At 33.8% G+C, this 25,761-nt stretch overlaps 1 protein-coding gene across 3 annotated transcripts in view; it reads right to left on the bottom strand.

Annotated features, from left to right (window-relative positions):
• Window positions 1–25,761, bottom strand: part of LOC141461664 (uncharacterized) — a 270,742-nt gene that overhangs the window by 190,345 nt on the left and 54,636 nt on the right. Inside the window, exons 2-3 of one of the 3 annotated variants that reach the window (XM_074142877.1) lie at window positions 13,681–13,782; window positions 8,722–8,976 (exon numbers count right to left, since the gene is read on the bottom strand). In XM_074142877.1, coding sequence (XP_073998978.1) covers window positions 8,722–8,976; window positions 13,681–13,782 — 357 coding nt within the window. Of the gene's footprint in view, window positions 1–8,721; window positions 8,977–13,668; window positions 13,783–25,761 lie in introns of all 3 variants that reach the window. The other 2 variants (XM_074142875.1, XM_074142876.1) reach the window with 2 other exon arrangements.

Below are 25,761 nucleotides of genomic sequence, written 5' to 3'. Positions count from 1 at the left end.
CGGGAAAAAGATTTTATTCAAACGAGGAGGTGATTGCAGAAACGAATGGCTATTTTTCAGACTTGGACAAATCCTATTATTCGGAAGGGATCAACAAACTAGAGCAGCGTTGGACGAAGTGTATAAGCCTAAAAGGAGACTATGTTGAAAAATAAAAAAGGTTTACCCCAAAAAATTAAGTAGTTTTTATTTTTGCACGGACTTTTCAAACGACCCTCGTAAGATTAATACTTTACAAAGAAGCAACCGCTCAGAAGCAAAAGCCTGACCAGCTACTCATGAAATCTAGCCTCAACCCGTACTTTTTAGGGTGACTGATGCGCCTAATGTAAGGCGCAGTGCAGTGGTGATATCTAAACGAAATCGTAGATAGAATATAGACTGCCTTCTTGTCCATTTTCCTCGCTTAATTATCGATTAAAAGAAAGTAATACTTTGTCAAACAAGATGTCGCACTCTTCTGACAGTCTTTGCATTCAATTCAAGGACTGTTCCACAGCCCTGAAGATGACCTAGTCCCTAGGTCGAAAGCTCGGCAAAATAAATTTTACTAGACTGAAATGGCAGTTATTTTTTCAATCCCATTGAAACTATGAATCAGTCACCAAAAAGAATGAACAATAACATTTAATTATTACTTCCACTCAATTTTACTTATTAAGCTGTTATATATTTGTCAATTAAAAAAAGAAACAAACTAAAAATACAAATTACATTCCTTTTAAGCATTTTTAGAAGGCAATGAATTTGTGAGGGGCTAGGTTAGGCTTGGCTGTCACGATTCTGACAAAAATAATGTGTCATTTTATAATGATGAACCTGCGTCATTATGAAAAAAAAAAAAACAAGTTAACATCTAAGTTGAAAGTGACAATAATTTTAAATTGTGACAACAAAAAAAGTCGTGATAATGACAAAAAAGTCGTTCCTATTCGAACGGTTTGACTAATTCAATCATACAACTAAAGAACATTACTTAGAATCATGTTATTTTATTCCTCGTCTAGTTTACAACCAAAATAAAGCGTTTCCACTGAACTGTATGGGCGGGCAATGGGCCGATCAGTAGCCGGCTTCGTTCAGCACATATTTCTAACTACGTGACCCAACGGCATTGATGTAGGAGCAACACTGTACGCATCTTGTGTAACATTATATTTCTTATATTTCTCTCTTTTTTAAATCAAAAATCTGGCATGAACGCTCGTACAAACAACTTTTTCTGTCTATAATTCGACCGCTTCTAACATATACATATCTTTTTTTCTCTTTCTGAATTAAAAAAACAAATACATATTTAATACCCAATAAGTTATCCAAGTTAGTATAGAAATACATTACAGTGATCATAAAAAGGGAGCAATCGTCTCTTAGACCTTTAGACCAAATAGAGCTATGAATCTAAAGGTACTTAATATACATGTACACGCGATGTATAACAAAAAATTCAACAAATAATTGTCAAAAAGAAAAACTAAAAGACTCCAGACAAATTTCCAAAAGCAAAAAATAAACATTTTACAGAATCAAAATAAATTAACTAAAAAGAAACACTAGATAAACTGAAGTTTACAAAAATAAATCTACAACCATTTATCACATTTCATTGGTAAAGGTGTGGTCCTTTTTTTTGTTGTGAGCGTAGCCAGGTAACACTAGCATGGCTTTCTATTGGCTGCACAAACGCCTACATATTAAATTCTCTATTCTGATTAGTCAATTTTTTATGGCGAATTATTTTTAAGAAAAGTATAACTTAATTAATTTTTGATAACATTTCGTTCAAAGGTATTTGATGAACTATCAGAATATGGTATAAGGGATAATAGAAAAATAATTTAAAATAACGAAAAATAAAATTTTGTCTTATATACATTGACTAACATACATTATTAAACAAATCTAATTAGGACAAATTAATAAGGCGTGATCGTCAAAAAAAAAAACTGCAAGAAAAAGTATGCTGTTTAAAAAACTAACTTCGAAAATTTCTGTGACTGCAATTCAAAAAGTAGCTTGTTAATTTCTATTAATATCAAAAATAGTTATTTATTTAACAAGTGTGGAAAGTAGTACTTTTCACGAGCGAGCAAAGCGAGGCGAGTGCAAGTGCAAATTGCCGAGTGTGAGGAAAATACTTTACACTCGAGTTAAATATTATATTTTTTCTGCAACCATTAGATTTATTAACTAAAAAAATTAAAAATTTCATTTTTACAGTCTACAAAAAGTAATTTATTTATTATAAACATTTATTGTTATATTACAATTATTTACATTACTTACGTATTTACATTACTTATTACATTTTCTGCTGTTTCTTTTATTGATGGAGGAGTGTTTTCTAAACAGGAATCACTAGAATCCATTTTAAATTTCTATAAGGTAACACTATAACCTTTTTAACTGTTATAATTAAAAATATCTAATTATTTATTAAAGTATTATTTTTATTTCTATATTCCTTTCAATTTTTATTTTATTTTTTAATATTCGTTTTTTAATTATTTAGTTACGTTAAATAAGCTTATTAAAGTTTTACAGAAAATATTTATGTTAATAATAAAACTTCTTATATCAAGGAAGCGCAATAAAGTTTTTCCACTCACTAGTGCGGAAAGTGGCACTAATGGGAATTTTTCCCCACAAGTGTGGGAAGTTGGGCATTACACAGCTGATTTTAATTGAGTAATGAGAACTTCCCTACATGGTTGCAGAAAAATATCTTTTATTCAATTCTAGAATTTAAATAATTAAATTTAAAATTTTATCTTTTATTTATTTAAGAACAGATTTTAATTCTTAATTTCGATAAACGTGTCGTAACAAATTGTGGATTGTTACTGGAGAATAATGTTTCCGAGTGAGACACATCTGTTTTGTTAAAATAAACCGATCAAAATCAAAAACCAAAATTGTATTTCTAAACATTTGTAATAGTTATTTAGTTATTTAATAGGTGAGTTTTATCGCATAATTATCGACTTGGCGACAATGATGAGTAATAATGATAACATAAACAAGAAATAGATCAGACTAAATAATCAAAAATAGATTTAGAATTCGTGGGAAATAAACAAAACTACGATGTGAATTCCCTACTTATAAACTAAATTTATGAACAAGGAATTACCTTTTAAATTGATTAGGATCGAATCTAACAAAAAATAACTTCAATAAATAGAAACTGGAATTTGACAGTTTGTTAATTGAATATGAAACATCACTTCTGCTTCTTTAAATTGTTGAATCAACTTTGCTGACATTAAACTCGAAAAATTAAGAACAGTAAGTGAAATTAATTGAAGTAAAAGTAAGTCGAGTAAATGTGACAATATAATTTTTCAAAAATTCTACTTAAAACCGCATACCAACATGTCCTGCTACATTCTGCCTGTGAATGTATATATATATATATATAAAGTTTTTAAATTATGATAATTGCAAAAATAAATAAATTGAAAATAAAGGAAAAGATAATCTTCTTGTTTAAACAGAAATTTATATACATATATAATACACGGCAAGGCTTTAGTATTGATTTTTCGTTTAATAAGGCAATAGTGTGTCAACAGAGATAAGTACATACACTTATTGCCTAGACTATGCAGAGATAACTAACAACGTTCATTCACTTGTAAATTCTGTACCGCCAGATGAGACAATTAGTTGTATGGCTGTTAATATGGTAAGAACATGTTCTGCTTTCTCTGATTTCTCTTTTACCCAAATTCTTATATTCAGAAAATTCATTAATAAAAAATAAGGGAAGGGATTAACTTTAGATTATTGGATTTCCATGCGAAAATCCCGGGTTCGTATCCCAGCTGCTGGCCTTTAGATTTTCTCTTTCTAGGAGCTTCTCACAGCTAACTGTCTCCGGTGTTGGACAGACTGTAACAAGAGAATATTATCCGGAGGCCGGTCAGTGCACCGACGAAAAAAAGCTCCGAGCGCCAATAATCTCAGATGTAGACGCGCCTCAAGGTTTTAACGCAAAAATTTTTTCTTAAAACTCCACCATCTTTGAGTCATATTTAATGGCTTACTAATATTATTAAGAGTTTATAAGGCGCCACGATAGCTGAGCGGTTAAAGGCGAGACCCACAAGGCTTAATTTATATCATGAAAATTGGTTCACGTGTTTAGGCGCTACATAGTTTACAAAAAAAGGTAACAACATCAACAACAAGAAGAACAAGAATAAGAGCAATTTTTGAAAAAGCCGTTTTTGCCCCATTTTCAGCAACTTTTTTCTCAAAATCTATCAGATCTGGGTTGTTGCAAAAAAAATTACAGTTTTAAAGGAGGATTTGCCCTACATTATATAGAAAATTTGGGAATTTTATCTTTTATAGAAAGAGAGAAAAAAATTGTCAAAGTTGGGTGGTTTTGAACGTTACAGCTTTTTCGTGCACTTTTTGACGATCAACCCTTATACAAATGTCTTACTGGACAGTTTTAATTTTTGATACTGGGTTCGATTTCCGGTCTTAGAAGCCTTGGATTTTATTTTATAGTTTAATATGATAATATTAGTAGTAAAGTATGTTTGCTGGTCGTCTCCGTTCAAGACAATAATTTTCTTAGTTGGTCGTAAAGCCCGCCTACAAAAATTGGCATTATTTTACTTTTTAAAGAAAAATAAATTTTTCTTTTTCACAGAAGTACCCATAATCAAAGATCTAGTATAGTTTATGCAATTAGTACATTAAGTTAAAAACAAAAAACAAAGAGTAGTTTTTGAGAAAATGTTCAAATACTGAAAAAACTGAAAATTGCAAACTATTTTTGGGGTTACAGTGGATAAGTACTCACGCATAAAACTACTTTTTCCGGAATCTGGGAACCACAAAACAGATACATATTTATCATGATATTTGTAAACGGAAAACCTGAACCAATTAAGGTAACTTTTCTTTTTTAATAGATTTAAAGAAGATGAGAATGAATTGGGCTTTTGCGATTTAGGTTTCACTTTTTCTTTTTAAAATTTCAAATTCTATTCATCTTTGTTATGAGATTAATGTTAAATTAGAAGATTTTAACTGTAATAAAGATCAAACTGAAATGAATTACTAGGGCGTGGTGTCCAAGTTGCGAACATGTTGAAGGGGTGGTCGTTTAAGGAATGTGTGCGAGGCCAGCTGGGCGTATTCCGGATACTGCAAAGCAACCCTCCCTTATTTGCCCTTATGGGTTTATATATATATATATATATATATATATATATATATATATATACACAAAAACCCTAGCCAAGCAAGAAGAGCAGGGCCGTAACTATTCCCTCATTTCACTGCCATCCTTCCAATCTATCTCTCTCCCGCCATACAACCTTCTCCATCTTAATTAGTTGTATATAACCTCATTTGACAAAAACCCTACACTCCATTCATTCTATAAAAACAGACAGAACTCTTACTAATACAACCCACAATTCCAAATCTATTTGAGAAATTCTCCCCCTTAAACAGTATATGATTCAAACTAACGACTCTTTGATACGCTATAAAACCCATACTCAATTGAGTTGTACTCCAATTTACTGAAACAATCATTTCCACCAAACACAATCAACTTCACCCTTTTTAATTCAACCCCTCATCAAGTATAAACAGCTTTATTACAGTCTGTTCCCTTTATATCAATAGTTTTGATTCAATTATAGCTTAATCTATCCAATTATTGATGGTAATTACTGGGGAAATGTTATCTATTGAGAGAATCTTGAAGTAACTCAGGGGTTAAGAACTAGGATATCGGCAGAGCAGCAGGTTTTCAGAACGGTAATTATTGCAATAGGTGACTTAGTTCTTCGCCGGAGACTGTCGATAAAAGATTAACAATGATATTAAAATTGTCCGGTAGGACAGTTGTATAAGGGTTGATCGTCAAAAAATGCCCGAAAAAGTGTAACGCTGAAAAACACCCAACTTTGACAATTTTTTTCTCTTTTTCTATAAAAGATAAAATTCCCAAATTTTCTTTAAAATATAGGGCAAATCCTCCTTTATAACTGTAATTTTTTTGCAACAACCTAGATTTGTTAGATTTTGAGAAAAAGAGTTGCCGAAAATGAGCAAAAACGGCATTTTCAGAAAATGTCCTGTTCTTGTTGTTCTTCTTGTTGTTGTACCTTTTTTGTAAACAACGTAGCGCCTAAACGCGTGAACCGATTTTCATGAATAAGGTGTCATTTGATTTGGAATTTTATGTAGATGTGCCTTTTGTGGGTCTCGACGCTGTACATTGAATGGGAGAGGAGTTACCCCTCCAAAATTATTATTACTAATAACTCTGTAAGTCTTAGCCCGATTTTGATAAAATTTGGCAGGGTGAAAGGGTTAGGGCTCCCCCTACGTAAAGCGACGTTCTGCTTTGTGTACCTTTTGGAGTTTAATCAACCCTTATACTTAACTTTGAAAACTGTAAGTTTTTGTTAAGGAGATTAGTTAGTAAATGTGGTGTCATTCGATTTCGAATTTCATGTAATGAAAAAAAACAAGCTATTAGATATTTTACATTCAATAGGCATCGGTAAATGCAGATAATCACTGCAAGTAGAACATCCCTCGCCTTGCTAAATAGCGTTTTGCATTACTTCATTTCCATTTGCAAACATATATCTTTTTTAATAAAACAATAATAATAAAATAAAATTACAGAAATAGAATAGGGATTAGCTATGAGGTTAGCGTATTGGATTCCCACCCGGAGATCCTGGGCTCGAATCCCAGCGGTTGGCCCTTAGATTTTCTCTTCCTAGGAGCTTCTTGCAGCTCACTGACCGGTGGTGGGACAGTGTTGTCTGAAACAAGAGAATACTGCACGGAGGCTGGCAGTGCAGTGAAAAATGCTCCGGGCGCCAATACCTCACACTGTTAAATAAAAGTACTACCTTTTTTAATTTTATTTTAAGATATGAACTTTTTAATTACTATTCGTGAGTAAAGAGTCTGTGGCAATTTTACCGAACTCTCAAAGTGGTCTTAGAAATTTAAAAATGTTAAAAATTGCTGTTCTAATGCGTTATTCTAGAGTTAAAGCATATTTTTATTAACTTTAAAATATTAGATTTAAATACGATTCAAATATAAGGAATTTAAAGAAAATATATGTACCGTAAGAACAATGTTGTGTGAAATTCCAATGAGTGAAGCAGACAAAAACACAGACAAAGCTTATTAATAAAATTATAATTATGTTGTCATTATAATTTACAGTTAATAATGGCAGAATAATGATAATGTAGAAACTATTGAAGGATAGAAATGGAAATAAATTAGGGCTAAGTTGTTCATAACTATAAAAATGTAGTGATTAGAAGATATGGAGACTAATTTAAGTTGAAGTAAGAAAGAAATAAGTAAATAGTATAAAAAACTAAGTCTGCTTAAGCATAAATAGGTAGAATTATACCTTCATTATATGGTAGTGACCTATCCGTCTGTGATATTATAATGCAGGTAGGTCTAACATTTTTCTTTTCTTAATAACCTCTTTTCTGAGGGAAAAAATTATCAAAAAATATTTAGGAGTCTGTGTTAGAAGTAATTTTTTGTTTTATTGTATTCATTTCTTTCCTATTTAAAATCATAGCCTGCTTTTTACGGCCTACAAGCATACTAATACTGAGTTTGTCTTAACAATTAGTAAGCTGTGTTTAGCGCCTCTACAACATCATTTCTTCTCATAGAAACAATCCCGTATTACAGACACAAAGACTATTTCTTACTATCTTTCACCTACCCCTCACCCTAGACACTCATTTTATATACAAACACTTAACAAAAACATTCACTTATATGTGTCTATATATAGATATATATATATGTGTGTGTGTGAACCTGTGACGACAAATATGATACGGCCATTTTGAATAATTAAAACAAATGTAAACGAATATGGATAGATCAGGAGGGTCCGATGTATAGTTAGGACTATTAACACCCGGCAATGGCATCCCAGACAGATTGTGTTAGCAGTGGAGACGAGGGAGTATGGTACAGTACCGTAGCTCACAAGAACTAGTAGAATAAAGAAAGGAAAAAAAATTAAAAAAAAATCTAAATGAAAACGTTTTTGTTGACAAACCCGGACCGACATCTCCTTACCCTGTCTGTTGGGGCTAGCAAACATTGTCTCAAATATAAACTTTATTTTTCTTCTATATAAAAAAAAAGTACCAAAATAACTTATTATAAAAACCACATACTCATTAAGATACTATAGTTAAGTATAATTCAAATTTATACGGATCCCGGGTTCGAATCCAGCTGCTGACCCTTATATTTTTCTGTAGCTAGAAGCTTCTTGCAGCTCACTGACCTGGTGATAGGCAGTGTTGCCTGTAACGAGAGAACACTGTCTGGAGGCTGATGATGCACAGGAAAAAGCTCCGGGAGCCAATAACCTCAGATGTTGACGTGTCTTTAAAATTTATAAAATTCTACTTCTAAAGATTATGTTTCTTTACTAGAAAGTATAGCAATTTTCTGTATCTAATCGTAACCAGAAATCATACAATATGATGTCCCTAGATTCCCTCTCTCCCAAAAAAATGTTGAATAAACATCAACACCATTGCTCAAAGTTTTGCAAAGAGTAGTCCAAAAAAAAAAGAAAAGAGAAGAATTTACGAACTCATATAAAATAAAATAATAACCCAGAAAGTATTATTAGAAAATTAATATTCAAATGTTTGGAACGTTACTTGCCTGACGCACCTGTTTGAATTGCTCTTCAAAACTCCACGTCTGATGGCTGGATGTGGATGATTCTGATGAATGGCTAGAGGCAGACGATACGGTGGGCGGTTGTGGATACGAGGATGGATGTGCGCTAGCTGGCGATAGAAAAGTTGGTGGATGTGCGAATGGAAAAGGAACTGGTAATGAGAAATTAGGACCAGGAACTAAAGGCGACCCACCCGAACTGGCACTAACAACTGGTGCAGGCATATCGTCTCTTTCCTATAAAAACAAAGATCATTTATTAATATTTTATTATTTTTATTGTTATTATTACTAGATCGTTATCTACATATAAAGTAGCTAAACGTTTAGAATGTAAAGCCTTGATCGTTATCTACATTTAAAATAGCTAAACGTTTAAAAGGTGAAGCCTTGATCGTTATATACATATAAAATAGCTAAACGTTTAGAATGTGAAGCCTTGTTCGTTATTTACATATAAAATAGCTAAACGTTTAGAATGTGAAGCCTTGTTCGTTATCTACATATAAAATAGCTAAACGCTTAGAATGTGTAGCCTTGATCGTTACCTACATAGAAATAGCTAAACGTTTAAAATGTGGAGCCTTGATCGTTATCTACATATAAAATAGCTAAACGTTTAGAATGTGAAGCCTTGTTCGTTATCTACATATAAAATAGCTAAACGCTTAGAATGTGTAGCCTTGATCGTTACCTACATAGAAATAGCTAAACGTTTAGAATGTGAAGCCTTGTTCGTTATCAACATATAAAATAGCTAAACGTTTAGAATGTAAAGCCTTGATCGTTATCTACATATAAAATAGCTAAACGTTTAAAAGGCGAAGCCTTGATCGTTATATACATATAAAATAGCTAAACGTTTAGAATGTGAAGCCTTGTTCGTTATCTACATATAAAATAGCTAAACGCTTAGAATGTGTAGCCTTGATCGTTACCTACATAGAAATAGCTAAACGTTTAAAATGTGGAGCCTTGATCGTTATCTACACATATAAAATAGCTAAACGTTTAGAACGTGAAGCTTTCGTGCTATGTGGTGATTTAAAGATATGGAGATTATACGATGTGTACAGATTAAAAACTGGTGTCTCTAATTGTGGTAAGTTAACTTGATTTACTTTCCGATTGTATGGAGGCATATAGCTTTAAATTATTTGTGTTATTATTAATAATTAAAAGATGTTAGGAACAAAACAAACGGCAATAACCTTAACAGATTAAAACCTCTACATATTGCAGTACACTTTATTATTATTATTATTATTATTATGAGAAGCCTTTGAAGAAGGCATAAATCTGGCCGAAACGTTAGGAATTACAAATAGCAAATGATTCCCAATACTTTCGTTTTAAGTAGACAGAAATTTAAACTGTCTGGTGAAAAACAAATAATTTTTTCATGTAATGCAATAATTACAGATAAACGTTTGTTCAGATTGTGAACTCCCTGTATACCTGACTTAACAATTAACAAAAAAACAAAACACAAACAAACAGAAACAAAAAAAACGAAAGCACACTTTACTGAGTGTTTTTTTTTAACTTTTTTTAAAAGGTTTCCTTGAAAATGAGTTCTATTATTCATTTTAAACTTCGAATTTACATTACATGTAGATGTTAAACTTTTTAATTAGAATGATTTTTCTAATATAATTAATCTTTTGGGACTTTTTGGGAAGAACTGAAGGCTAAAATTCCAAATGGTCTCACGAAATCTACAGTCGAACCTCCAATAAAGGACACTCTCACTAGCGACCACCTCCATTTACGGACAGTTTTGTTGGATTTCCCAGTTTTACCCCCTATACTCTTTCTATATAAAAGAACCTTCGTCTACACTCTACATAGCGACCGCGGACATTGATTTTTGGGGAACGAATTAAATGTTTCACCACCAATCAACGACCACCTTATTATTAAAAGTTCGTTTGACGCGGAGATCAAAATAATTATCCCCTCTCAAGTTTTTGTTTTTTCCTGGTTTTTCCTAAAGTTTCCTATATAAGCTCCATACATCTTGTACCAGTTTAATCATTTTTCAATATTACTTTGGACGAACAATATTATTTTTTCCGATATGTCTCTCAAACGAAAGTGGTTAACTCTAGAAGAGAAAATAAATGTGTTGGGAAGATTTTGCAAAAACCAAATCGAGCCATCGTCAACTTGCCGAAAGGTTTAAATTATTATTGTTACGAATAAATATGATGATTATTATAAAAATTATTAATTAAGTCAATAATATGTAGTTTTTTGATAAATGTTTTGGATAATTAAGAAAAATTTGATGCATATCATATAGCTAAATAATTATGCAATTATGTACGTTTTTAAATCTATTAATAATAAACAATTTTTAAATAGATGTTTAGAAAAAAACCCATATTTTTTCAATATGAAACTTGCCTACCTCCTTCTAACGACCACCTCCAAACAGCGGCCACTTTGCTTTCCCCCGCCAGTGTCCGTTATTGAGAGGTTCGACTGTATATGGTTCAACAAATTGAATTGATTTTCGACTTCTAATAAAAATCTATACATTAAAAATTTTTAGGGAATTATTTAAAAAAGAGAAAGTGGTGTTAGTTTCTCAAATCAGATTTGTATTGTAATTTTAATAATAATAATAATAATAATATAAAAACTGGTTATAATGGCATGAACCGTTTTAAAACTATATATCCCATATTCCTAGAAATGTGGTTGGACCAGATTATAGTGGCTATATACAAGAATGTAGCGTTAGTTACGCAGAAAAATCGTGTTTTTGAAAACTTTTTAATTGCCGGCCAATAATAATTTAAAGAAAAAAGGTTTTTGACATTATTATAAAACTCGGTCTGGGACTCATCATGAGGCCACTTATAATTTCTCTATATAATAACTAGACTTAATTACATTATACAGACTTAAGACACGCATGTAAATAGGTATTAAGGATATAATATTACGTTTAATTTCTTATCGTTAATAAATATCTTCTTTAAAACATTGTTAACATTAAAACAAGAGAAAAGATGGATAAAAAAGTGGCTAACTAAAAGTGTAATTCTATGTAGGAAGTGAAATAGAGCCAACAGTCCATTTTTATAACGCAGCAGTTTTCAAAAAATTCTGTATAACCCTTCTTGTTTATAATTGTTACGCCCTCTGTTTTTTATAAATAACATTCTTAAATTACTTTTTTTAAAAATCAATTTGTTTTAAAGGCAACATTAAACGCGATTATTAACCATTGCCTGTGGTCTATCGCAGAGTTTACAGAGGAAACCAGAAGCCAGCTATTCTTGCTAAGGCTAAGTGCAATTGCAATCGGTTCTGATCTGAGGGGAGGATTAGAACTCCAGTCTAACAGGGATCGTAAGGCTGTCCTTCTTGACCGAAAGAAACAACTCTCATTGCAACCGGCCGTAGCAGTACCAATGCTTTTAGCCTCATCAATAGCCATGAATTACTCAATAAGACTGTTGTAGCTGATTTAAACGCCAGTTATGTAATATAGAGGATACGATAGTATTGTTACAGTAGGCACACGAGGTTTGTACATTAAGTAATGAGACTGATTTTTTAAAAAAAATTTATTCAAAAAGAATTACAATTATATATTGTCACCTTCAAAATAACTTCCTTCTGAAGCCACACAGCGCTGGAGACGTTTCTTCAAACTCCTCATAGCAGTGCTCGAACTCCGATACTGGAATAGCCTTTCAGCTAGTTACAGACGTTTGAATGTTTTCTACTGCCCCAAAATGAGTTCCCTTGAGGTGATTTTTCAACTTCGGGAAGAGAAAAAAAGTCACAAGGACTCAAGTCAGGCGAATAAGGAGGCTGAGGAGCCACAGGAATGTTTTTACTGGCCAAAAAAACTCGTTTATTGAAATTGCTGTGTGACAAGGAACATTATCGTGATGCAACACCCACTTGTTCTTGATGTTTGGTCTCACACGAATGACCCTTTTTCGAAGTTTTTCAAGAACCTCTCGGTAAAAGTGTTGATTGACCGTTTGACCTTGAGGTAGAAACTCTTTGTGGACGATTCCGTGGATATCGAAAAAACAAATCAGCATGCATTGTCACACAGCAATTTTAATAAACGAGTTTTTGGCCATTAAAAACATTCCTGTGGCTCCTCCAGCCTCCTTATTCGCCTGACTTGAGTCGTTGTGACTTTTTTCTCTTCCCGAAGTTGAAAAATCACCTCAAGGGAACTCATTTTTGGGACAGTCGAAAACATTCAAACGGCTGTAACCGACCAGCTGAAGGCTATTCCAGTATCGGGAGTTCGAGCACTGCTATGAGGAGTGGAAGAAACGTCTCCAGCGCTGGGTGGCTTCAGAAGGAAGTTATTTTGAAGGTGGCAATATAGAATTGAAATTCTTTTTGAATAAAATTTTTTTAAAAAAATCTGTCTCATTACTTAATTTACAGACCTCGTATATGCTTAACTAGTATGGCCGAATAGAATTTGGGTTTATTTAAAGAACAAAATTAATTTAATGAATGACAAAACATTGATTTAAATTTTGTTAAATTTTTAAAGAATAATATTAAATTATACTTAATTCAGGTAGGCAAATCTCTCTGAATCTATTTCAACGCTCTTTGATTTTTAGATGGCCTAATAAGGCGCCTGCGTAAAATATTTATTATCTTATGGATAGTTTGCATCCAAAAATTGATTGTCTGATCAAAATTGCAACTCCTAGTTTTGGTAAAAAAGCAGAGAGCATCTCTTTCTAGGCTTCCAACTCTAGGCAAACAAGCAGACAAGAATAGGGCAAATCTTAGCCTGGCTTAGACATTCTAGGAGACTTCGTAACATTTGAAACAACCACAATACTTCCACAATAACATGAGTAAGAGAATGTAAAGTTAATTAAATACTCCCTACATCCGCTATAGAGCGGCAATAATTAGCATTCTTACAAGGTAGACGACCTGCTTAATTTTCGCTAGTATTTGGTCGTGCTCATGTTCCGCCCTTGCAGCATCTCGACTATCTTCTTCGCCTAGCTCCGCTTCACTCAGCTCCGCATTGCTCTGCAACAAAATAGAACAGAGACGTTAGTGTGGAAGTTGACTGTAATATAAACATATAAAAAGTAACATTTAGACCATGTTAGGGTCTACAGAATGTGTCTTGATAGGTCAACAGGTAATGTTGACGAACCAGTAAGTGTTCCTGGTAGAGTCAAATTAAAAAGTAAGTTCCCAATCTATTGACGTAGCTTGTACAAGAATTTAACCACAGAACAGAATTCAAAAATATTGTAGATAAGATATAATAATTTAAAATATTACTAGATTATAGTGTTAATTTTATCCGTGGGAACAATCACACTTTTTTCCAATTTCTGACCGGTTTCAATGTTTCAAACATAATCAGAGGTATGTCCGTCCATCAGTGGCGGATCCATTCAACAAGTGTAGTATATGATGCTGAGAAGCAAGATTTAGTTCTAATCTAGATAATCAGAACCAAAATCCATGTTACTAAAATATTATTAAATCATGGTATTATACATATATAATGCCTAGTAACTTGATAAAAAAGCCTTACCTATTTAGGCTATTTATACAGTGTTTGTATTAGATAAAATCCTGTACACATTTAATGAAATTTCTAATATGGAAAAATTAATTTGTAAAATGATAGACTGCATAAAATTGTGTGACAATTTTAAGTTTTGAAATTGCAATATTTATTAAAATAAGATAAATGTAAAAAAAAAATAATTACACGAAATTTTTAATTTGCATTAAAAATTAAAGTTGCTTAAACATCATATCTTTATACTTAGTATTTAGAACTATAAATTATTATTATACGTATGACTACATTTTATTAAAAATAGTGTTATGATTTATCAAGTATTAAGAATGACTGCAAACGCGGGATTCGAACTGGGGATCTCCCACTTACAAAGCCGCGCTCTTGACCACTAGACCAACACCCTGGCAAGAGATTCTTACCGTAATCATAGGTCAAGAAGTCTTGCACACAGAGTACATTAAAATGATGTGATGGTTGCTTTTATTTGATGATAAAACAAATTTATCCTGATTCACCTACAGCCATAAAATTGCACTATATTTTTTCTTTGCGTCAAAAATAACATTTTTTTTTACAGTCAGAGGAGCTCCCAAAACGTGTATTTCTGGTGGAAAATTAATATTGAAAACCGATCACGAATAAGATAAAATTGTAACTTTGATCTCAAATATCTCGACAAATATTAGGGATATCGAAATGGGGTCAACGCAGTTTTTCACAATTTTTTATGCAGTTTCCATAATCATTGTCAAAACCAGTGGAGTTTTTTTGGCTTTAACTCCGCCAAAAATGAAGGTAAAGCAACGGCGGTGGAAAATTTGAAAAACTAGACCAAAAAAACAAACATAGTTTACTTGATGGGTTTTTCCGGATTTCCGCTTTCCTTAAAAAGTTATTAGCGATTGGTGCGTTTTAAATGGATCACCCTGTATATTAGCTTTGATATCCGCTCGGATATCGTGGGGCCCAAATCGCTGGATTATAAAAAATAACTTTGCATTACATAAAATACCTAACCTGCAGATTTTGTAGTTAAGACCTATTAAAGAAATCCTCATACTGTTTAGTAGGTTGAATAGATGGATAGAAGTTATGATAGATATTAAAACCGTCCGATAGCACAGTTCTACAAAAGTTTATTATTATAAAACCACAGACAATTTAAAAAAAAAAAAAGAACCTAATTTAAGAGAATTAAAACTTATTTTTTGTAAACATTCAAAATTGAAATCCTGTAAATAAGCAGCATGAAGAAGGCTATAATTTTCGATAGAGCTACTATCCAGCATTAGGGATTTAAAATGACGCAACTCCTAATTGCAATCGTCCAAGAATTTTGCAGAGAATGTTTTACAAAGTATTTAATAAGTGTTAATAAGTTTCTGCTCACTAACACAATCAGCTAGTATTAGATAGAATCTTGTTGAAACTGATCAGGTTTTGGACAGTAAATTGCCAGGAGTTTTCTTCATAGGGGCCAGATTTAACTGATCTTCTCAGCTATCTAAGCCGATTTCAGGCCTATACTGGAACTGTAGAAAAGCTTTGGCAACCGAGTAATAACGCTACATCAAAGGGTGTCTTAAATCCAATTTTGGAAATAACTTACGAGAGGTAGAAAAAGAAGATTTACTTAGTTGCGTGTTTAATACAGCATCCAATAGACAAGTTTAAGGACTAATCTTGAAATTGTCTTGTTATCTTCTATCAAATTAAATCTTTTACCACAATATTTCTATTAATAAATAGAGGTCTAAACAGGTGCCACGGTAGCCGAGCGGTTAGCAGCGAGAACTGTAAAGCTAATACGTATGTATTTTTGGTACTGGGTTCGATTCCCGGTCTAGAGGCCTTGGATTTTATTTAATGTTTAAATATGAGAACTTTCTAGCGAAGTATGTTTGCTAGTCGCCTCCGTCCGCGACATCTAGTCTAGTAGTTAGACGTAAAGCCCGCCTGAAAATTAAGGCATTAGTTTACTTTTAGAGGCCTAAAACATTAATTAGATTAAATTTAAATTAATAAAACTTTAATGGATGGCTCCAAGATGGCCTGTGGGACCAGAGCTGGAGTGTATGGGGCTAAACCTATCGTACTCATTGAGAGAGCTCTTGGGAGATATGCCACCGTATTTCAGACCGAGGTCTTTGCTATCAAAACTTGGGCTGAGGTAAACCTGCGAATGAATCTTAGAAATAGGGAGATTTGCATTTTTTCGGACAGTCAAGCGGCACTGAAGGCCCTCTCTTCCTTCAGAACTACCTCTTCTTCTGGTTTGGGAATGTAAGAAGACCCTGGTACTACTGGCCTGGCACAATTAAGTTCGGCTGGAATGGGTGCCGGGCCATGTGGGGATTAAGGGGAATGAATTAGCTGATCAACTGGCCAGGAATGGAGCTAGTACTCCTTTCATTGGCCCGGAACTAGTCCTAGGAATCACCAAGGGTGCAGTTCGTGTGGCTCTCAGAGACTGGATCTAGAGAGAACATGAAAAGAACTGGGTGATATGTACTGGGGCTAAGCACAGCAAGACTATATGATGCTTTGGCTGTGTAAACAAAGAACTGAAGAGACTCTGGACTTGGGCAGAAATCAGATTACTCTGGTTACAGGCCTATTCACAGGGCACGGCAGGTTCAGAAAGCACCTGCACAAGATAGGGCTTATTAACTCGGAACTGTTGTGCAGATTGTGTCAGTAAGAGGAGGAAACGGCCTCTCACTTGTTCGATTGCGCTGTGAAACCTTTGGTACTTTAAGGCCAAAGGAGATTGTAGCGCAGAAGAAACTGGTAGGGAAAGTTCCTCAACCTTCTTAGAAGGGGAGGTTTCATCTACTAGACTTTAACGGGGAAGGCACAATAAGCCTCTAGTGGCTGCGGTGCCGTGGGGCGTGGGTCCCGTCCTGCCTTTCAAATCTAATTTAGGAAAATTTGTGCAGAATTTTTAATTTCACATTCAATTACTGTAATCGTGTAAATTTAAGATTTTGAGGTTTTACACTGTAAATATCTGTCTTGAGGTCACTTTATTATAAAAAAAGAAGAAGTGATTTTCAGTTTTTTAAAAATTGGTTTAAGTGTGAATCCATCGTAACTAAAAAATATAAAATCCTAAATATTATTATTTTGTTTTGTTTTACCCATCTTTATTCTATATTTTATTTGACAATTTAGTAGTTAATATGATTTAAAGCGAACGATGAACTGGAAGAGTTACCGTCGCACAAGATGCGTGCGTCCTTATACTGTCACGCGAGATATAAGCCACTAATATTGATATTAACCGAGAATTAAATTTTATTTCGAAACTGGGATGCCGAAGGAGTAATTTTGAACACTAAATGGAAACAATTATTTGTAAAGGAACGTTCAGTGTCATTAGATATGTCCGTGATGGACACCAATTACCCACACAGGCGTATCTACAATAATATCATTTTTTTTTTTTAAACTTACATCGTAGTATTGTAGCACTCAGTATTTTTTATATCTATGATTATTTTTATAATTAAGATGTTATTTATGCATTTTAATTGTTTATAAAGAAAAAAAAAAAAATTAGAGGTCTTGTTTGAAACGCTGATGTGAAACAGAATTCTGATTGTATATGTGCCTCGTTAACTCCGATGTTAAAGTTATAATAATACCTCATACTGTATAATACTGTATTATATAATACAGTTTTCGCATTAAATGGTGTTCTGAAATAAGAAGTGAGTATTTCGAAGCTTTGTTCCATGATTACCAATGGATGTCTTAAATAAAAACCATGAACGTTGTTAATACAGCTTTAAGGCGAGAAATAGTCGCTCTCTGAATGTTCAAATTTGTCTGTTCAAAAATGGGACTTTGGTGGTTTTCACGGTGGTTGGCAGGGACTGCTACAGAAAATTCAGGTACCACTGTAGCCGAGCGGTTAGAGGCGAGAACTGCGAAGCTAATATGCAGTGTGGTACTGGGTTCAATTCCTGGTCTTAAGCCTTGGATTTTATTTAATGGTTAATAAAGAGGAATTTACAGTAAAGTATGTTTGCTAGTCGCCTCCATCCACAACACCTGATTGGTAATTGGACGTAAAGCCCCGCCTGAAAAAATAGGCGATTACTTTTTTTTTTTTTTACTGCTACAGAAAATTCAGAATTAGGTGCCTAGTATTGGGAATGCTTGCTACGTAAATTTGGGCTGATAAATGTATACAAAGTGTAAAATTTCTAATCGCACGCATAAGTCGCCCCTAGCGTCTAAATAATGCAATATACTTTGCCTGTAACTGATAATTGATATGTTATTTACATAATGTTACCTATATAATGCACAAATAAGGGAATTGCATTTTTTTTTTATCAAGTATTCAACAATCATTTTTTCTGCAACCGTTTCGTTAATTCAGATTATTTAAACTCTAAACATGAATAGGTTACCCATTGAAGGTTTATAGGCAGGTTATTGAATTTATAATACTTATTAACTTTAGTTTTAGAAATGTGAAAATTATGAATTAGATTAAAATTACTATACCTTACATTGATATTAAGTAATTGCCTATTTCAGGCGAGCTTTACGTCCAACTACCAATTAGGTGTTGTGGACGGAGGCGACTAGCAAGCATACTTTACTGCTAAATTTCTTTTATTAACCTTTAAATAAAATCCAAGGCCTAGACACTGGGAATCGAAACCAGTACTACAATACGCATTAATATAGCTTTACAGGTCTCTCCTCTAACCGCTCGGCTACCGTGGCGCCTATAATTGTATGTACACATGAATATGATTCGTTGAACTTAAAATTCGTTCAATAATTGGCAGTAGTAGGTAATCTTGCTGTTGATTAGTAACTAAGTTTTACGTAAGTTATCCATTAAATGAGGCTTTATGGGTTGCCGGGCTAGTCGAATGCAAACAGTAATTAGTATTTCAGCACTTACTGCAGCACTTAGCAGTGTCTAAAGACATCATTAGGGCACCATGAACATGATATAAGAAAAGTGAAAAAGGATACGGTAGAATAATGCTGCAAGAACTTACACCTCATCAGCCATGAAATGAATGGCTACTTGCCAACTGCTCTTAAAGAACAAAAAAAAAAACGAAAAAATCCTTTCACAAAGCTTGTCTTTCTACAAAGGCATAATGATATGTAGTGAATTTGGCGAAATCCATAGGCAAGTGGTGAATGATTGAATATCGATAAAAAATGGCATTTAGCGCAAGACGGAAATTTGAGAAAAAGCTATTTATGCATTTTCTGGATCTATGATGGAAGAATTCACCATGAACCCGTTTCCGATGGTCTTCCCTGAATTTCTAACCTTCACTACCAACGTAAAGATAGAATATAAAAAAAAGATTATTTCAAAATATATACATAAACCTAGAAGTTCCACTTTCTAAGCACCATAGTCTTCTTAATAGTTTAGGGAGGTTAAGGATGCTGGAGAAAAAAGAATAGAAGAACCTGCGGTCAGAAGGAAAAGTTAGAGGACTTTTGAGTCTGTAGGGAAATGGAAGGATGATAGGTGGCTATATCGCGGTAGATTGGGTTAGGATGAAAATCTAGTGTGGGATTGGATAAAGGAGTGTTCGGGGATTATGAAAGCAATCCCATTTTAGAGCGTCGAGGAGATTACTAGGAGATCGCTAGTCTGAGAAGATTGTTCTGTGTTGTCCTGGAGGTGGAGCAGGCATAGAGTAACATCACCCTGATGTCCACTTTTTAGAGAAGGAGTTTGTTCTGTACAGTCATCTCCGGGTCTCTTGAGAGTAAAGGAAATAGTAGTCTTTGCAGTCAGTTTTACAGGTGTCCACTTTATTCTGTCAGATACTAAAGAGGAGCAATTTGTTGTCCAAAGTTGAAATATAATTGATCCTAGCCAGAAACCTACTACCAGAAATAGCGAAATATAATTTTAGTGTTATCTATGACCTTTAAAATTCTCCTTGAACCAATTTTCGCAAACAATGTTTTAAGTATAAGTGATTGCATAAATTAATAATTGAAATAGCATTCCTAGTTTATTAAAATTTTGGGAGAAGAAAAAACAAGTTGGAGGCCAATTCGACAGAAGAAAACATGTAATTTAAACGGCATTTGTTGATTGGAGAAGTCCGTAGTATTAACGCTTTTATTTATTTAAAAAAAAAGAGACCTTACATAGGCCATCTTCGCTTTAGCCGCCTTGGTGGGTAATCTCGAATGATATTTGAAAGGAGAAGTTCGATTATCGGATTATTGTTGCCGATATACTGCTACTAAACTGTCCTATGTATAAAGATTTACGGTCTATCTATTTACAGAAATATGGCAATGATTTTGAATCGATATTATGTGCTAAAGATTTGCAACAATTAAATAATGTATTTTTATATGCAATAAACATTTTTAAAATAAGATTAAGGATTCAAATTGGCGATGAATCGGTCCCAATAAAATCAGTTTTCTGTAACTCAACCAAACCGCAAAGCCACGCCCTGAAGAAGGCAATATATTTGTCGAAACGTTGGCAAAAAAGATGGAGTTGTTTTAATTTGGACCGATTCCTCGCCAATTTGAATCAATTAATATAATATTTTTACGGTCACTAAAACCAATATAAATTCATCATTTATAATCAATGAGTAGTGTATAGAACATGTACTTACTTAATTTAAAATTTGGAGTAATAGGAAATAATAGTAATAAATAAATGAAAATATTTACATATAATACTTAATAATTAATAATAATAATGGATGCTAATGAACTTATAATAATTTGGGCAAAAAAATGCTTAATTTACAGCTGCTCTAAAATTATTTATTGTGTTTAGTTTAAACTTATGCTCATGTGTTTGATTTCATTTAATTATTTAAGAAGTTTATTACCATTTGTTAGTTTGTTAAAACGTTTATTATTTTGTTTGCAGGATAAGGACTCGCACGATGTCAAAATAACTCTCACATAATAATATTCATAGTAAGAAATCAGATCATTTTTCCTTCGAACCTGAAGAATATTAAACTATTAACATTGTAAATTGTTATGAATGTAGTTAGACCCCCGAATGAAAATGAGAGCCGACCTGCGCGATACGATGAATAAAATCAGCTATTATCTATCCAGATTGTCTTGCGAGGAGGCGATCACGCTAATTGTTCACGATGAACTCTAATTTTTGGCCATCATTTCGACCAAATTATTGTCTTCCTCAAGACGTCATTGTATGTGAGTTACAATCCGATTGGCTATAGTATCAATATCAGTATTATTATTATTGTTTTGCATCAATAGTATCACTAGAAACGTAACTCACCAACAACTCATACGATAACGTCTTGAAGAAGACAATAAATTTGTCGAAACGTCGGCGAAGAAATTAAGAGTTCCTTTATTGATTGAATACTCGCAAACACATTCTAAAACAACAGCAATAATAATAAGGGAAGGGATTAGCTATGCGGTTAACGTATTGGTTTACCACGCAGAGATCCCTGGTTTGAATCCTGCTAATAACCGTTAGACTTTCTTTATCTAGGAGCTTCTTCTTACAGCTCACCACTGTCCGCTGATGGACTGTATTGTCTGCAATGCAGGAACATTGTCCAGAGGCCAAACAGTGCAGTGAATTATACGGGCGACAATGAACTCAGATGTTGTCGCGTCTTAAATAAAATAAATAAATAATAATAATATTTTCAAAACAAACTCAAAATTTTCAAAATCGCACTTTTGGATTTCTAACAAAAGGTCTTGGCTTCAAAATTGGACCAAGGCGAAATACCCAAGTTGATGTTCCAAGTTATATTTTTATTATTATTTTTTGAGAATTTCTGTTCAAACAGATGCACATGCAGATGTACATCGGCTAAAAAACTATCTATTTTATGCTTAGATTATTTAAAAACGTTTATTTTTTTTGGTGAATTTCACAATTCTGAAAATTGTACACTATCTTAAAACATCCAGTTTTATATAAGTAAGAGAAAGTAGTAAAATTTTGAAATGGCGAAAATGAAAGACTATAAAAAACTGACAAACAGATGAGTCAGAAGATGTGGCAGCACACCTTTTGACAGACCCCACTCTTCAAGGTGAAATCAATGTACCTGGTTCTTAAAATGATTAGGTAATTATTACCTAGTCAGTTTCTATTTGAACTGATAGTTTATGCGCATTTATAAAATGAAGACAAACGTGTTAAAATTGTGAACACTAGCACGAATTTGGTTTTACTTCAATTAACGCGATTAAATTTTTTTTTATTTTTCATTTGAAGGATTTGTACTAAAAGATTCGTTGACATTAATACCACACATAGCTACTTGCTTCAAGATACAGGGTGTGCATTTTAATACAGCTCAAATGCATTTCATGCTTAAACGGTTAATCTGTGCTTTCAAAGGTGCCTCCTCTGGCTCGCAAGCCAGGTTAGCCAAGAGGTTATCAACTGCTCTCTGTATCTGAGGAGGTACCTTTGAAGGCACAGTACATGCTGTGTAAAGGGCATTATTTGCTAAATTAAGGAATAAGTTTGATCCTTTACATGAAAGATATTGATCACTTAAATATGTGGCAGGAGGTTTCCAATTTTTTTGGTAATTAAACGTAACTCTCCCAAAATTACCAAATAATTATTAAACCTCCTTGTTTGTAACAGATGTAAAATTATTTTTTAGCCATTTTGTGTATGCTTGAGAACATTTAAAGCTCTTAACATTAGAAAAATCACTAGGAAAACGACTTATTTCCCGATATTAAAAAAAATACTTGCTTTACTGCCTTGGCAATATTTTCAGTAGAAAGGGGATGAAAAAATGGATAAAAATGACCTATAGCGTGCTCTTCTTTCTCTTTGATAACAAGTTAAAAAATTGAAATATGATTAATAAATATCAGATTTTGAAATGGCCTAGCACCTTTAATTTTGAAGATATCGAATTGCGATTTCCGGTTTCTTTCATAACTTTTTATACTCTTTAAAAGGGTGTATATGAAAATGGGGGTCAACTGCAAACCTTCACTTTTGGTCGCGCGTCAGCCGCGTATGCGGGCAAGAAACTAAAATCAAGTCACATATTCTGAAAGTAGAGGTGACGGGCAACAAATTCTTCCTCTACCATTTTTCGCTCAGATCAACCGTTTAAGCATGAAATGCATTTGAGCCGTCTTAAAATGAACACCCTGTATAATAAAATAGTACTGTAAAAAGAAATGAAACGTCACAACTCCCTGAAAATCATTTTTAAACCATAGCAGTGGGTCTAGCACAGGAGTGTCAAACTCAATTTAAACACAGGCCAATTGGTGCTATAGGCAAGATTCACGCGGGCCACATCAAATTTACTAATCTTGTAAAAATTTATATTCTAAAGTGACGATTCTAGAATCTGGATAGGGTATTTAAAACTCTAAATAACTGTATTCATAAAACGAAAATTATTCTTTTTTAACCCGAAACTTGGCCAGCGATTTCCTCGTACCAAGTTTTGCTATAACTGGATTCAAAGTTTAAGAACTTAAGAATATATTTTGGGGAATTCCTACTTCTTTTTTTGTCTTTTTAAAACCGGAATCATTCTGGAATTCCACTTAAAGTGGCAGACATATCGCTTCCCAAACGTCGCCAGGAACTGAGTCAGCCGTGTTTATACACGCCCGCAGGACTTCAGGTAAGACACTGGGGCCACTTGTATACTTGGTCTTCAGTAGCTAAAGGGGTTAACGAGGAAGGGAATTGTGTGGTACGGTTGTGCCCTGCCTCCCCTAGGCGCTATTTTCGTCATGACAATTTTTTTTTTTTGTATTTCTATTTTATTTCAGAACAAAGTGGGCCACAAAAAAATTACCTCAGGGGATGCATGCGGCTCGCGGTCCGACAGTTTGATTAGATTAGATTAGACTAGGGCGGCCTCAAGGCCTACGCCACTGTGACCCCTTTAGGTCTATTGTGGCTCCCCTAACTTTAAAGCTCACCCTCCAGACCTGTCCTTTTAATCAGACTCTTAATGCTGGAGAGTGACTCTTGGGTAAAGCTCACCAGACCTTGGTTTTTCCTCTCCGAGAAGTAACATCCTTAGCCACACGAGCCCCTCACACTGACACAACACGTGTAGTGCCGTTTCCTCCTCTTCCTGACAAAACCTACAGAGGCTATCATCTGCCAGGCCCATGCGATGCATGTGTTTTCTGAGCCTACAGTGGCCTCTTAATAGACCTACAATCATCTTTATAGCCCCACAGCCTTGGCGGAATAATTCTGCAGTCAGCCTCGGCGAATAGCCTTTAATAAACTCCTTAACCTGTCGCCAGTTTGATACCCGCTGGTCTAACAAAGTTAGTTCAAATTGAGACCTTTTAAATCGGCTCAAAAAAAAAGACAAAAAAAAATTATAATATACAATCGCACTTTTAGAGGACGATATTCTTTAAAACTCATCGATTTCGATTAGACATTTCACGATCATAAATTGCAGGTGTTTTACTACCGTACAATTTACTAAAACAGTACTTTAGAGAAGCGCATAATTAAGCAATAAATGAGTGCTACAGGTGGGGATGAATAGCTATGTCTTCCAAAATCTCAACTAGTTCATATGTCATCACCCCGCAGGTGTTGGTATATGTAAGTTTTTGTAAATTTGTATGCACGTGGTGATGAGCTAGTGATTGTCAGTGAAAATGTTGTTAGGCCAGGATATCCGCCTTGGAAAGACGCCAAGATAGCCTGAAGAAATGGCTACACCACTTTCCTCAGCTACTATTTGGGTTTAATGAACCCACAGAGGAACTCCTTCAATGGTCTCGAACTGCCCGTGCTTGTCTCAAGTGCTAGGTATTACAGGGGGCTCGTCTTGATTGGAATTCGCAGTGCCAAATGATGTACTGGCGTTGAATAAATATTTCATTTTCATAATTTTTGGCCAATAATAACAATGCAAAATGCAAAATTAGCGAACCTGTGACTCACGGTAAAAAAAGTTAACACTTTCTTAACTTTAAGACAATCGTTATACTTCTCCTTACAGAAGTAAGAGTAAATACTGGAAGGACAGGTCAAATCTAATCAATAGAAATGAAATAAATAAATAAAAAAAAAGTAATTCTGAGAAATGGGATGAAGAATGTTCGTGTCAGTGATGATTATTAGATCGGTTGGAGAATGATTAGTTTCATCTTTGTCCTATCCTAAACTAGCCGCTAATTGTGGGAAACAAGAGCTGAGCGCCCATGTAGCTTCTAGTTACCTATCTCAATCAAATTCATAAAAAATATTACCAATTACATTTTATATACACTACGCAAAATATAGTGAAGACGAAACTATGGTTGCTGGCCGTTTCCTGCAAAGGAACCTAAATAAATATAATTATTTTCGCAAGGATAATACTCTTTTATTACGGGGAAGGACACATGGACTTCTTTTGGCTGGCTTCAAAACATTTGCTGTGTAAATTTTCCTGTTCCAGGATGGCCTATCAATGTTTCGA

The sequence above is a fragment of the Rhodnius prolixus genome, unplaced genomic scaffold (genome assembly GCF_049639745.1).
Source record: "Rhodnius prolixus isolate KJV_2025 unplaced genomic scaffold, Rpr scaffold_12, whole genome shotgun sequence".
In the NCBI taxonomy this organism is placed as follows: domain Eukaryota; kingdom Metazoa; phylum Arthropoda; class Insecta; order Hemiptera; family Reduviidae; genus Rhodnius; species Rhodnius prolixus.
The sequence above is the reverse complement of the archived record's forward strand: the minus strand, read 5'-3'. Positions and strand labels throughout refer to the sequence as shown.